The following is a 13660-nucleotide window of genomic DNA, read 5'->3' as shown; positions in this document are numbered from 1 at the left end:
TCCGTTTTCTGCCAGACGCTGTCTCCTCTCTCACTTTAGTTAACTCCACTAAAAATCGATCCATATTGCAGCTCGCAAAAAGTTAGCTGAAGTTAACTAGCTAGATTTCACTGTTCCTCGTTATTTTTTTCTCACGCTGCGCCTCCCCTGAAGCTCTCTGGCGCCCCCCAGGGGAGGGGCGCCTCACACTTTGAAAACCACTGGATTAGAGTATATGTAATCTAGTGTGGTTTCTAGAAGGAAAATAATCTGTCTGCTAATTAAAAACCATGCAAAGGAAGAATCACTTTTCATTGTCAACAAAGACGGCTCGCTCCGACATGCTTTTCCGAGAAAAATCCTAATAATATGACAAAGAGGGAACATTTACATTCACATTAACACGTTTTATTCAGAGTCTCTCTTCTTGAACCTTAATTCATAAAAATAGAAGTACACACTCCACAATGGTCCTGCTGACATATTTACACGAGCCAAATCATGTCAAACATTTTGGATCCAACCAAAATCATTTCAACCCAACCAGCACAACAAGTACATTTTGTTTCACACGGCAACACAAGTCAAAGTCTACGACCAAGGCGAGAGCTCTACAGGAAACAGCGCTGCAGTGTCTGATAGAAACATGAAGCGTTTTTGTAGGATTGCATAGATTAGCCACAAAAATGCCAATGACTGAACTGAACAACATTTGATGGAAAGAAAAGATAAACAGTTTTATTTACCCATGCCGATTCTAACATTATTTGTATGACTAACCTCTACAATATGTACTGTGGGGAGGAGGAGAGAACTATTTATATGAAGCTTATGTGAGGGCATATCAGAGAAATCTACTTTTTTTGTTTGCATCCAAGGCAATATGGACCCTAAAACGTGCAATAGACCAACCTTGGCTAAATCTGAGTCTTAATATGAAGGTACTACTTGTGATTCATCTGTGTTTCATCAGATGTGATGGAACTTGCATGTTTACAGCTGTTTTTTTAAGTCACGCTAGCCTTCCTTATGATCATCTGCCACATGAAAGAGAAAAGAGGTGAAGTTATAATCCAGAGATATCAGGAAGTCAATTCCGTCATTAGCTCTGTTTTGGCGTCTGTTTAATAAAATCTCTAATAGTTATATACAGTATCTTACAAGTACTAGAATTGTGAGTACTGCATTTTCAAATACTACTCCGTCAGGCAAGTCATGAGCACGTTTGAATCAATGATGTTATCTAAAAGAAAAGCACTAGCTGAATGCTTGACATGAGAAAAGACAGAGGGGCTTTGGACAAAGAGGGTCTGTGCACTCTTAAATACAGCTTTATACACAAGTCTTTTTTTTAATCTATATATCCTTATATATATTTTAAATAATGGTACTCAGTTCATACATTCATTCTAGAGCGCCATCAATAAAAGTCACATTTAGTCGTACCATGATAGATGAAATGCCGGTAATTATTACACACACAACAAAAATGCAACTTTGACCAGTGCTGACAATACATTTTAAAAGTGATTTTATGTACAGGAATGAACCTCATTTTCTTTTTCTTCTGGCTGAAATGAACTCCCCCAAATGAACTCAACGGAGGTGCGTAAGTGAGATAGAGAGGATGACAATGGGAAAGGGAGATTTTCATGTAAAGCTCATAATATCTACACAAAAATGTAATCTTCCTCCCTCTCTGAAACAGTGGTATGCTGCTAAACATCTGCTCGTCCTCACTGACCTGAGGGCAGTTTGACACATGGCATTAAATAACATAATAATAAAGTGTTTCCTTTAGCTTTGGCATGGCTAATAAATAATTGGATTCCCTTGTTGTTTCCGATGTGCTTATCTCTTGACAATCGGTCGAAGATATGATGGTGATTTACGACTTTCCCGCCATAAAATATGTCATTATAAAATCATGAATGGTAGCAAATTATGAAGTGTTCTGCACAACAATAAAGCGTGCTGCCATGGCAACAGATCCCAGTACATCAGCCATGTAAACAATGATTTCACAAGTTGCAGACGGACATATTTACAGGTGTAATTTTAGGAGAACGAATACTCTGTTAGCAGCCAGGAAGAGGAGGCAATATACAGTAATGCTGAAGCTGCAGCGCTGCGTATATCTGCACTTAGTTAGCTTTGAGAAGTAGCTGTCCATAACAGGATAACTGACCTATATTGGAATAGAAGCCCATCACTGGAAAGACTTGACTTCCTAAGAGGTTAAGGTAAGACTGTTTTTGTCTCCATTGGTTTGAGAACTGTTAAGTGGTTCACTCTGGTTGCAACATTGATTGACTAGTAGTTGAGTTTTTACAGGAAGGTGCTTCACATTCTCCTGTTGGTCTGCAGCCTTTTGCCTCCTCACTCTTTACTCAGACCCCCGACACAGATGCCTGCAGGTGGCTTATTTAAATAAAGCTTCGACCCTGGACAAAGTGAATACGATGAATGTTGATCCCCATGGCAGTGCACTTAATGAGGGGATATTAATGCGAGTATGAAGAAAGCATGAGAAGACCATGGTGCCGTGGGGCAGAAGCAAACGATATGCTCAGGCATTAAACCAGCGTGGGAATGTGAGCGGCCAGCAGAGTTACATGAAGCCAGCTGATCAGGCGAGGCCAAGGAGGTTTCACTGAACCAACGTTTTAAGGTGCTGCACCCCATCTCTATCCCCCACCCTCCCCCTGTTCCTTCTGTTAGGATTGCACACTGCCCCTTCGACCTCTCCCACCCCCTCTAGAGGTCGATGAGCTGATCCACCAGCAGAAGGGATCGGGCCAAGTTGGGGATGCTGGACTCTGAACTGCCACTGTTGCTGCGTGAGTGGCCACCTGGAACGTGCCAGAGAGAGAGAGAGAGAGAGAGAGAGAGAGAGAGAGAGAGAGAGAGAGAGAGAGAGAGAGAGAGAGAGAGAGGGAGAGAGAGAGAGAGAGAGAGAGAGAGAGAGAGAGAGCGAGAGAGAGAGACAGAGAGAGAGACAGAGATGGAAATGGAAGGAGAGCCAAAAGGGAGATTGTGAATAAAAACGAGCAAAAGAATAAGTCATATTAACAGAGGTGGTATGGAGAAAAATTAAGAGTTGATGGAGATGAAGGGGAAATGATGGCAGAGCAGAGAGNCCGGCCGTCAACGGCCCTTGACGACCGGCCGTTCTGTGATTCTCCAGATGGCCAGTCCACCCCTGGGGCGAGGTGGGGGAACTCGGTCTCCACAGACAGGCTGTCTGTGGAGACCGAGTTCCCCCACCTCGCCCCAGGGGTGGACTGGCCATCTGGAGAATCACAGAACGGCCGGTCGTCAAGGGCCGTTGACGGCCGGCTCGGTTTGCTGACGGCCGGCACCGCCCTTAATTTGTTATGTTTTTAAACGGCATCATCGAAGTTGCGCTGACAGGCGACAGAGGTCCACCGTTTCCCCGCGGCGAGGTTCCCCCCCCGTTGACAGTTCACTTGCAATGCAATTGAATACCCCTGCATTATAGCAACACAAATAATAATAATAATAATAATAGCAATAATAATTGGGAGGGGGGTCGCGGCTGTTCTTAAGTTCTCTGAGGGGAGGCTCACCTTCCCACACTTTGAAAACCCCTGCTGTAATCTAATTTACTTGATGGTATCCACTGAGGCCTTTTTTGCTTTGATTTCAGTGTTTAAACATTAATTAGTCTGGGTAAAATTGGTGCAACTCTTAACGAAAGCATCACTAGACACTGGCAATTTCTGCTGCTACTTTTAGAGCTTCACTCCAATATTTAAAGTACTATTTCAGAGTTTTGTAGGCGTTTTCCTACTCGTCTTTCTTGCCGTCCTCTTAAATCTTAGTTCTTCTAGGCTTCCTTGATGTTGGTAGTCATTTTAAAAAGAAAAAAGCACACTACTCTTGACTGCTGTTGTGATTCCAGTCCAGACTTTTTGAGGCATTAGCTCATAATACTGTGTTAGATTGTACCAAGGACAGACCATAGAGCCCATGAGCCGTATTGTGGGGAATCTATGGCTGTTAATCAACACCAGCCGTCACTGTTTATCATTTTGCTAGCTTTTACCCGTGAGAAGATCTTTAGGTGATTTTTCAGTTTTTCATCAACTGTGAAAAGGGCTGTGGACAGTTGGAAATAGAAGAATGATGAAGGAAATTACCTAAGTAGTAAAACAAAATCTGGTGTTTACCTTTTAATGGCTGCCACTAACATCCTCCCAAGAGCTGCCAGCTAACTCTTCTGCCGACACTGCTGAGGTAAGACTGATCTGTCTCTGCTCCTCTGTGCTAACCTGTGTGTCCCCAATACCTCTGTGAAGGCTCTTTGTCCTTGTTTCCACATACATACTGACCCTCTGCCTTAACACAATCAATTCTCACTAAAAGCAACCCTAACTCCCCTAACACGAGGCACTGCCTGAAGCTGTGCTGAAACCTATTTGTGGAAACAAGCTTATGTGATGTCGCTGGCTAGTCCTGTCTGTCTTATGTGAGTCGTTCAGAGTAGAATATGTTGTTGTGGTGGTTGCTCACTGTTGGGTAGTTGTTATTGATGCTTCAGTGGGTACCTCGGTCATATAGAATAAGGTGAACGAGGTTTGGTAGATAAGTGAGCAGCTGGACCTCAGGTGGTAAAGCTGAGAATATTCATACTTTTCTGAAATTTTTAGTTCACCTCTGATATGTATTTTCTCCATCTCTGCTCTCTAATACAGATGTTCCAGGTGAGAGTAATGGCTACTCTGTGCTTGGGGAGGGACAGGAGACTGAACCTCGAGATTTTGAAGCAAATCAGGGCTGTGTGCACTCCAGCGATGATGAGGAGGAGGAGGAGGAAGAAGAAGAAGAAGCCCATGAAGAGGAGCAGCAGGATGAGGAAGCCGTTGAGAATGACACATCAGCTCTGGACTGCAGCGGCTCCAGACCTCTGCTGATGGACTCGGAGGACGAAGAAGAACCCGGTTTAGCCCTCAGCTCTTCGCCGGACCCCAGCGCTGCACCAACACAACCACCTACCTTCCACCAACCTCCTCCGAGCACATTCATTCAGAATCATGGACACGAGCCAGCGAAAGGGGCAGGTGCTGCTGCCGACGTTTTCTCCAAAGCCGCTTTTCCCATCACGCAAGATGAATCGGCCGATGTGTTCGCCAACGCTCCGTTTCCATGCGCCTACGTTGCGGCTCCGCAGCCGTTCGATGTGTTTGCTCAGGCTCCGTTTGGGAAGAGAAAGGAGGCCGCAGGGTCTCTGCCCTCGTTCCCTCATGCTGTGACCCCCGACCCAGGAGCGCTGGGACAAGTTGCCCAACAGCCTTTCCGCCCACAAGCTCTGGCCAAATATTCCCGACACTTTGAGGGACCCGCGCCCCAGCAGCCAGTAGCAGCTCAGCGCATCGCTTCGAACGCGGCCTCAGTGCCTGCTGGACCTCTTCACTCATGGACCTCAGAAGTGGGCCCTGTGGACCCTTTCATCTCGGCCCCCTTTCACTTCAAGGCCCCGCAAGAAAAGCCCTAAATGCACACTCAGAGCTCAGGGCACTCATCACTGAATTATGCAAACTGTATCAGGCGTACTGCATGCTGTCACCAGCGCTGCAGCTGGACTGCAGGCATGCATGGGTCTCACTCTTAACTGGCTCTGATTAGTGATAGTGCTTCTTTACACTTGAATGCTCTGACATCATTACATGACTCCTACTCACTTTTTATTCCTCCTGACATGTTCTTTTGAGTTGTCCTTATTCCTTTTGGTACGTACATCTACACACGGTGGTAAAGCATTTGATTGTTTTCTTACCTCAGTTACTTTTTTGTTTCAGCGTTGAAACACCACACAGAGAGGGGGTTTGTAGTCTGTCTGCACCTTGGGTTTCATTTCATGTGCGTTTGAGCTTCACTGTGAAACTAATCTGATAACGCCTCATTCCTCCATCATACTAGCTCTCAGAAAAAGCTTGAATCAAAGGATCATAACTTCACAGAAGCTCGGAAGAGGACAAGATGTAAAGATGGAATTTATATCAAACAAGAAATGTGTAACCAACATGAAAATGATGCCCTCAAGCCATGAGTTGTGGGCTTTATGCCTGACAGTGTATGAGGCAGGTGCTGGATAATGATGCATAGACAGACATGGAAAACATTTGTTGATATGAAATGTTATTTTTGATTTGATTCCAAAATGGTGTCATGTGTATTATGTTTGTGGTCTTTGTCCTGTCTTATGAAAGTGGAATATCAGAGTTTCTCCATGTGTGTTATCGTACAAACCTTGTTTAAATGTTAGGCATAGAAAATACATAATAGTAGTTCCTATGTTAGATCAATGTAAACTCACTTTCTACTCATTGTACAAGATAAAGCCTTACACTCTTACAGTACGTCCCTCCGACCACGTCAAACAGCATTCATCACTTTTGCCTTTGGTGCCCTCCTTAAAAAAAAAATGCTGCATTGACATCATTTACCAAATACCTGGCATACAGTCATGTACATCTATCCTTTGCTGTCTGCAGTATGATAGTGCACTTCACTTCTGTAATGCATCTCTATCAAAGGTCCTATAAACTCCAAATGTGTACTAACAGGGATTTATCAACGACTGAAGAGACACGTTTACAGAGAAATGCTTTCCTGCAGTCAGACAAATATCTACAGCACTTATGATTTGCATTTCCAGTCAGGGATTGTATTAGTAGTATCTTGTGAGGTCTTGAATGGTGACTGGTTGATGACATTCCATTTGAACTTCTTTCCGTCGACATTTAGGGATGTTTTATTGTCTTCGTGCTCTGTAAAATCATTGAACACTTCATGGGTTTCCACCATGGCACTTTTTTTTAGAAAGGGGATCCAACCGGTTTCGGCCCAAAGTGTAATTCATGTATTCCTCTGTTGCAATGTCAAATCCTGTATTCTTTTTCTTTTTGAAGTGTACAATCTTTTTGTTATAATTGCTCACTTTTCTCACCCACCTTGTATACATGAAGGTTGCACATAGAACCTGACACAGAGTCAGTGTTCCCTAAGAATGTGTTTTGATTGTAACACAGCTGTAAAATGTATTACAACCCGTGTAGTATAGGAGGATTCAACAACTGACAATACTGTTGGACATCGAAAGCACTCTAAATAATTGCTATGCTGCACAGCCTGCCTTTGAAAACTATGTTGTATGTCATAAAAAAACTATTAAATGAATGTAAATCTAATTTCTGCACAGTTTTTGAGTCATTTGGCAGCTTTGAAACATAGTTGTGGATGTTACTAAGCACACATACTCTGGTATTGTGTTTTTTTTATAGAATGAGGCATTTTAATTAGATAATTTGAATAGCTTCATATCTCTTATGTTACATTTCTTTGAGAAACGGTGTACTCTTTTACTCCACTACATTCGCTATGCTTTGTACATCATAGTTTTTACTTACAAAGCTTCATCACGACCCACTACATGATTAAATTGCCTTTATATTTATAGTCATGCAATCAACAACAATAATATAACATAACAGGCACTGTATAATGAGAACTACAAGTTGTCATACTTCAAGTAAATGTTTATAATAATAATGTGCTTTTGCTTTGAAATGTATGTCTTTTGCCAATTAAAATCCAGCTCAAAGGGTTCATTTTCATATTTTTTTGCATTGAATTTTGCTTTAATAAATTAAATAAATGAATATAAATACTAACATGACTTTAAAAAATACCCACTAAGATAACGGACCAGTTGCTGCAGTGTGAAATCAATGTCCACTAGAGGGCGGAAGCACACAGACACGCCGGAAGTTAGCCACTATTACATATTACGTAGAAGAAGAAGGAGCTGGGTTTCATTGAAAACAATTACAACATTTTGTCAAAGTATGCAGTAAGAAGTAAGTAATAACTTTTACAGAACCTTCAATAAAATATCTTAATACAATATTTATAAAAACTGCGTAATGTGCACGTTTCTCTCCCGTCTCATATCAAACAGCGCGCCTCTTCACGCGAGTGCTTCTTTCCACAGTGATGTTTTCTCATGTTTTTTTATTACAAATCTCGTCCTCTGAATGGATTTCTGTGTGTTTATGTAATGTGTACAGGTAAGGCTCGCTGTGTTGCTTTGTCCTGAGCACGATGGCTGCTCAGAGAGTTCTCCCTCAGAGCAAAGAGTCTCTACTGCAGAACTACAACAAGAGACTGAAGGACGACATCAAGTCCATCCTGGACAACTTCACAGAGATCATCAAAACAGCAAAGGTACACACATCAAGTTTCTCTGCTGTTTAACAAGTGTTCTATATGTTTTTTTTTTTCAATGAAAGCAGGAACCGTACAACTTATTTCTGGTCTGCATCTGTCTGAATGTCTCCTGTTCCTGTTTGACCTTCCAACCTGGATGCTTTTATGTATTATGTTATCATGCCTGAAACTCAAAGGAACAGGATCTGACAATAATTGGTGTAACGACATTTTTTTTTTTAAGATTCCCAATCATGGTTTAATTTATAAGATATCTTGTCACATTTCTGCATCCTATTGATCCTATTGAATGCTTGAAATGGGTTGTGATTAATGTATGTATGTGATATTGTGTCTTCCTGCAGATAGAGGATGAGACTCAGGTTTCCAGGGCAACCCAAGCGGAGCAGGATCATTATGAGATGCACGTCAGAGCTGCCAACATCGTGAGTATTGAGCAAAGCAACCTTTTGATACAAAATGTCACACATCCATTTAAAACAAAGTGCTTTACATAGTTAAAACAGGAACAAAAACATGTCCGGACGGCAAGGACAATGATAGAATCAGTCATTTATGTCCTCACATTAATTGAAAGCATTTTATCAAATTGTTTTGAGTTAAGACGTAAAGATTATGCAATCCTCAGTTAAACAAAACAGTTATGTTGAATTACTGTTTGATTGTAAACAAATGTATTTTATTTAACAATATTGTGTCTAACTTCTGTATTTACTTTTTCCAACATTTTATTTTAGTGATTTTTCAAAAATGTTGACCGTGTGTTTTGAATTGGTACCATAGACTGTATATACAAAGATTGGTACCATTAAACATTGTTGATGGCTAATTTAAATACTCAGCCTGATGATATTGGTATCTTTGTAAAGTGTGGATGTACACTAGAATTTCAAATCAAGTTTCGGAGAATGGGGGGTTCAGTGGTTTAAGATGAAGTGAAATGTATCACAACTCTGTGACTGAGACGGTTAGGATTTCTGTGAATAGCTAATGTACCCAGTTGGGAAAAAATACAATTATTAATTTCCCATTTCCTCTCTTCTGTGTTTTTATACCAGGTGCGAGCGGGGGAGTCCCTGATGAAGCTGGTTTCCGATCTGAAGCAGTTCCTGATCCTGAACGACTTCCCCTCGGTGAACGACGCCATCAGCCTGCAGAACCAGCACCTGCGCTCTCTGCAGGAGGAGTGCGACAAGAAGCTCACCTCGCTCCGGGACGAGATCGCCATCGACCTGTATGAGCTAGAGGAAGAATATTACTCCTCCAGGTACAAGTAGGCTCATACTTGCCCCCCCATCCCACGCCCCTCTCTTGTCCGACACCATGTCCTGTCTCACCTTTACCATCACTGCTGAGCCCAGGGAGGGGTTCATTCTGCCAACATCAAACACCTTTCAGGTTGAATGTATCTCATCCTCATCATCATCATATCCAAACAACTCAGATCACTGTTTAGGGGTCGTTGTGATGGAGATCATCTCACTGAGGGATTTGTTATTGATCAGTAAGTGCCTTGACTTTTTTTTCTCTTCTGACACGTGTCATAATTGGTCAAATAGAGAGGACGTCAGCATCAACGGGGTATGCAACTGAATATGACCGGTGTAAAAAACGACCACCTTTTGTGTATTTTTGAGCTTTCAATGCAGTTAATTGATGCTGCTTGGTAACAAGGATGCTTTTTATAATTTAACAAATGAATCCTTGGTGTTGATCAACTGCTAAATTAAATGATAAGAGGCGATCAGCCTTTTGGTTTTCTGGTCTGCAGCCTTAAATAGAGTAAAGACATTGTAACATAAATGCAGACTCATGGGAGAGATGTATGGTTTAGTGGATAAAGTAGTAAGGGTTTGACTTGTATGTCATTTTCAAATCATAAATGGCATAGTGATGGCCGATAAGGCAGATTTTAAGGATGGACTTTGGATGAGTGATTGGTTTAGACATGACTGTTTACTGTTATTTATTCGAGATCAAATCTGAAACTACTACGAGTTTCTTTTTTCTGTAAAAGCAATCAGATCCTACTTTTTTTATCACTCACCTACCATGCAAGCTGTGTCAATCACACGTGCTGTACCTGTAGACCTTTTAATGATTAAGAAATAAAGTAGAGACAAAACACTGGAGTAGTTTGTCTTGTTTTCTGTGAGGAGTGTCTCTCAGAGCTGTTTGGAGCATGCTGGGTGTGGGCCTTCCTTCCTCACTGCACTCGCTCTGCTTTCCCCTCCATCGGCAACTAATCGCACCTTTTTGCTGAACTTCAAATCAACCGTCACACCTCTAACTACTACTTGAATAAACAGCTGTTTTTAGGTCCAGTTTCCAGCGCTTCTGCATAACCTCCATGCTTCTACCGTATGTGTGCCCTTTGATGTGCTCCTCTATGTGGATGAATGTGCTTATTCTGACCTGCCGCTCTGCTCCTCTCTTTCTGTGCTGCGCTGACCCTTTGCCTCCTACTGGTTTCCGCTCTGCAAAGCTACAGTGAGTGGGACAGCACTGACCTGCCGCTGTGCGAGGCGTACCGCCGGCGGGACAGCTGGGCGTCCCCGGGCAGCAGCGGCAGCTCCTCCCTGGGGGAGCGGGAGGACGTGGAGGCCCCCCCCTCACAGGAGGCCCACCCCCAGCACCACCTCAACGGACACGGGACGTCTTCTATAGAGAAACCTTGAGGAGAATAACGGACTCTGAACTCTCGTGGTCGATTTGTACTTCAGCTTATTTAGTTTACATTGTGAAGTAACGTCTGCCAGAGTGATGTGTTATGGACTTAAACAGGTATTACAGTCAAATGAAGGGGGTAATAAACCAGAACAATACATGGGAATAATTATGTAAAATGTATCAAAGTAACATTGCCCTCAGTTTAATTTAGTTTCTGAATTGAATGTATGTTTCTGCGTACTTTGGCTTATTTGATGTTTATACAATACTGAGTTAGGCAAACACAAATCAGACAACTTCTTGTGTAAATGTACATCATTTAATAACCCGTACACATTTTTTATATGATGTTGGACTTAGCTTGAATGTTCTTATGTTTTGTTTTTTTACTTTAAGCACTGGGCACATTAAAGAACAACTTAAAGCGTTTGGTTTTACGTTTTATTAATCGTTTGAATGCCAAAAACACAATTCTACAACTAAAAGTCAACATTTAACAATGCACTGACAAGCAAAGCTTACGTAATACCTCATTTAACAATTGATATGCTGTTCCTTGATCCCCTCAATGATGTTGAGTAGACAAATAACCCCAACATTTGACAAATATTTACAAAGTACTACTGGCTTGGGAGCACTCCAATAAACAGCTGTTTGAGAAACTGGTCTGCAAATGTTATCTTCAAAAAGATGAACATCAAGTTGGGTTATAAAAAAGACATCGAGCTTCTCAATATCGTCGATTCATCTTCTTGAACTTCTCATAATGGTAATCATCTGTGGCCTTTTCGTTGTTTGGACGCTTGCGATAGTTAGGTGGAGACGGAGCTGTGGAGAAGGGCAAGACGAGCAGTTAGCAACACAGGAAGTCTAATCCATAGAGTTTATAGAAGCAAGTACAAGTTTATATTTTAAGCGCTTTGAGCACCAGGAAAAGCGCTTCATAAATGTATTGTATTATTATTATTATTATATAATCCTGTTAGGGTGTGCTAACAAGTACAACAGCGTGTGGCGGTCTCTTACCCTCTGGACCTGGTTTCTCTGTGTCTCCCACACGCAGCGCCCTCGCTTTGGGCTCCTCTCTTTGTCTCTGATGCCTCTGTGGTGCGTTCACATCCTCACGATAGACTGTGAAAAGACATATTACATATTTAACCAACCTTTCACCTCATTAACAACAACAACAACAACAACTCACCTCTGGCTGGCAGAGAACTCACTGATCCATCGTTTCTGTTTTGATGACTGGACTTTTCTTCACACTGTACATTTATATTTAATTTAATATGCTATTCCTTGCTCGCTCAATGTAAATAATATCCTACTTTTGCATTTTGTTAGCTGTAATTTGGCCCTTCATAGTGTTTGACCGATAGTCTACAGATTTGTATCTTTCATTATCAACATTTTTATATTTGATGTTTGTTTATTTTCTACTCTTTATTTTCACATTATTAGAATGCCTTGTTTTAAAATGCTGTGACGAAAACATTACCCAATATGGGATCAATCAAGTAAGTCATATCTATTACTTTCTTACTGTTTGATATCTAACGTCTACAGATTGCAGCACTTACAGCGGTTATGTTGGACATAGTTGACAGCGATGTTGGTGGGAACAAATGAGGTTCCGTTGTCTTTTTTCTTGTTCCTTTGTTCTTGCAGGAGTTTGGCTTTTGCATCCTCTGTCTGGATAATGTTTTTAATCTTCGCACTGTGAAAGGAAAAAACAGACCGTCAGTAACAGAGTGGCTTCCTTCTTCTGTCCGTTAGTCACGTCCATGCATCTACAGGACTATCTTTAAAATGTCCTGTACGTACTCAATGCCGAGGTCGACTTCAGGGATCCCGCTCAGCATCTGATTGGACAACATCTCCTCCGTCTTCTTTGCAGAATTGACGTTGATGCTGTCTGGCAGCTCATACAGGTGGTCCTCTGCATTCTTCACCTTCACTTTCTGTTCCACTGCTTCCACCAAACCCTTCTTCTTTTTCAGCTCTGTCTCAATATATTTCATCCTGTGAGGGTAGATAGAAACATTTGGGTTTCAAAATATTTCAATGACAAACTTTGAAAAACAACTTTGTGTAATGGCGCATTTCCACTGCAGGGCTCGCACGGCATAGTTAGGCCTCGGTAGGCCAGGCTCACTTTATGCTGCGTTTCCATTGCAGTTTAGGAACTGGGGTAGTAACTATAGTAACGCAGTGTAGGCGGAGCCGTGACATCATCTTCAGAAAAACCACATCAGCCGTTAACTGTTAGCACTCAAGCTTACAGCTCCTCATATCTGTTCAGAAACTAGACAAAAGTTAAACAAGGACAAACCATAGACTTTCTGTGTCATGGAGAATACAGTCGCTGGTTTATTTATGTCTGTAGGCCGTTGTTGTGAGTGTGGACGGTCGGAGCATATACGGCGTTAGCTTAGCCGGTCTCCATTTAGAAAACACATTTTAAAAGGTTTTTCGCCTGCCGTCTGTCTGCAGACTTGTCAAAGCATTAATTCATGGTTTTTACTAACCGGTATCAGTATGTTGTTACTTCTGCATCATTTTGAAACGTGTATTAAAATTAAATCACTGTAAAATATGTTCATTTTGTTGTAGTTGCCAGCGATTCTCTCACTAGTTTAGCATACTCAGCCCGGTTGTTGGCCCGGCAAGAACCTCGATTTTGGAGGGCCAGAAAACTGTGAAAAAGTACCCGCTAGCCGGAGCTAGCCCTAGTGGAAACGCAACCAAAAACGGGCCG

At 41.9% G+C, this 13660-nt stretch overlaps 3 protein-coding genes across 5 annotated transcripts in view; 2 read left to right on the top strand and 1 right to left on the bottom strand.

The window, feature by feature from the left end:
- Positions 1-7193, top strand: part of LOC104968020 (AP2-associated protein kinase 1-like) — a 27124-nt gene extending 19931 nt beyond the window's left edge. Inside the window, exon 15 of the mRNA XM_010797557.1 lies at positions 4698-7193. Within this exon, the coding sequence (XP_010795859.1) occupies positions 4698-5497 (800 nt within the window). The 3' untranslated portion in view covers positions 5498-7193. The remainder of the gene's footprint in view (positions 1-4697) is intronic.
- Positions 7194-7761: 568 nt separating this feature from the next.
- med22 (mediator complex subunit 22) lies at positions 7762-11329 on the top strand. 3 transcript variants are annotated; one of them, XM_010797555.1, is made up of 5 exons: positions 7762-7862; positions 8073-8229; positions 8577-8657; positions 9291-9499; positions 10724-11329. In XM_010797555.1, the coding sequence occupies exons 2-5, from the start codon at positions 8107-8109 to the stop codon at positions 10908-10910; spliced, it is 600 nt and encodes a 199-aa protein (XP_010795857.1). In that variant the 5' UTR covers positions 7762-7862; positions 8073-8106; the 3' UTR covers positions 10911-11329. The 3 variants fall into 3 exon arrangements, with proteins under 3 accessions (XP_010795857.1, XP_010795856.1, XP_010795858.1); XM_010797554.1 differs by having other exon boundaries at positions 10718-11329; XM_010797556.1 differs by lacking the exon at positions 10724-11329 and having other exon boundaries at positions 9291-10360.
- cunh9orf78 (chromosome unknown C9orf78 homolog) lies at positions 11330-12967 on the bottom strand. Its single transcript, XM_010797553.1, has 4 exons — positions 12727-12967; positions 12483-12619; positions 11929-12033; positions 11330-11730 (listed from the first exon to the last, which is right to left on the bottom strand). The coding sequence occupies exons 1-4, from the start codon at positions 12921-12923 to the stop codon at positions 11633-11635; spliced, it is 537 nt and encodes a 178-aa protein (XP_010795855.1). The 5' UTR covers positions 12924-12967; the 3' UTR covers positions 11330-11632.
- Positions 12968-13660: the final 693 nt, after the last annotated feature.

The sequence above is a fragment of the Notothenia coriiceps genome, unplaced genomic scaffold (genome assembly GCF_000735185.1).
Source record: "Notothenia coriiceps isolate Sejong01 unplaced genomic scaffold, NC01 NC01_scaffold00038195, whole genome shotgun sequence".
Classification (NCBI taxonomy): Eukaryota; Metazoa; Chordata; class Actinopteri; order Perciformes; family Nototheniidae; genus Notothenia; species Notothenia coriiceps.
This window is presented reverse-complemented; position numbering and strand designations above follow the sequence as displayed.

Bases quoted from the DNA above. Each gene is read 5' to 3' on its own strand.
- med22 (XM_010797554.1), top strand. From the start codon at position 8,107: ATGGCTGCTCAGAGAGTTCTCCCTCAGAGCAAAGAGTCTCTACTGCAG. The intron at 8,230-8,576 runs GTACACACATCA...GTCTTCCTGCAG, and splicing joins AGATCATCAAAACAGCAAAG to ATAGAGGATGAGACTCAGGT. The intron at 9,500-10,717 runs GTACAAGTAGGC...CGCTCTGCAAAG, and splicing joins GAAGAATATTACTCCTCCAG to CTACAGTGAGTGGGACAGCA.
- cunh9orf78 (XM_010797553.1), bottom strand. From the start codon at position 12,923: ATGAAATATATTGAGACAGAGCTGAAAAAGAAGAAGGGTTTGGTGGAA. The intron at 12,620-12,726 runs GTACGTACAGGA...TTCCTTTCACAG, and splicing joins GAAGTCGACCTCGGCATTGA to TGCGAAGATTAAAAACATTA. The intron at 11,731-11,928 runs GTAAGAGACCGC...CCTTCTCCACAG, and splicing joins AGAGAAACCAGGTCCAGAGG to CTCCGTCTCCACCTAACTAT.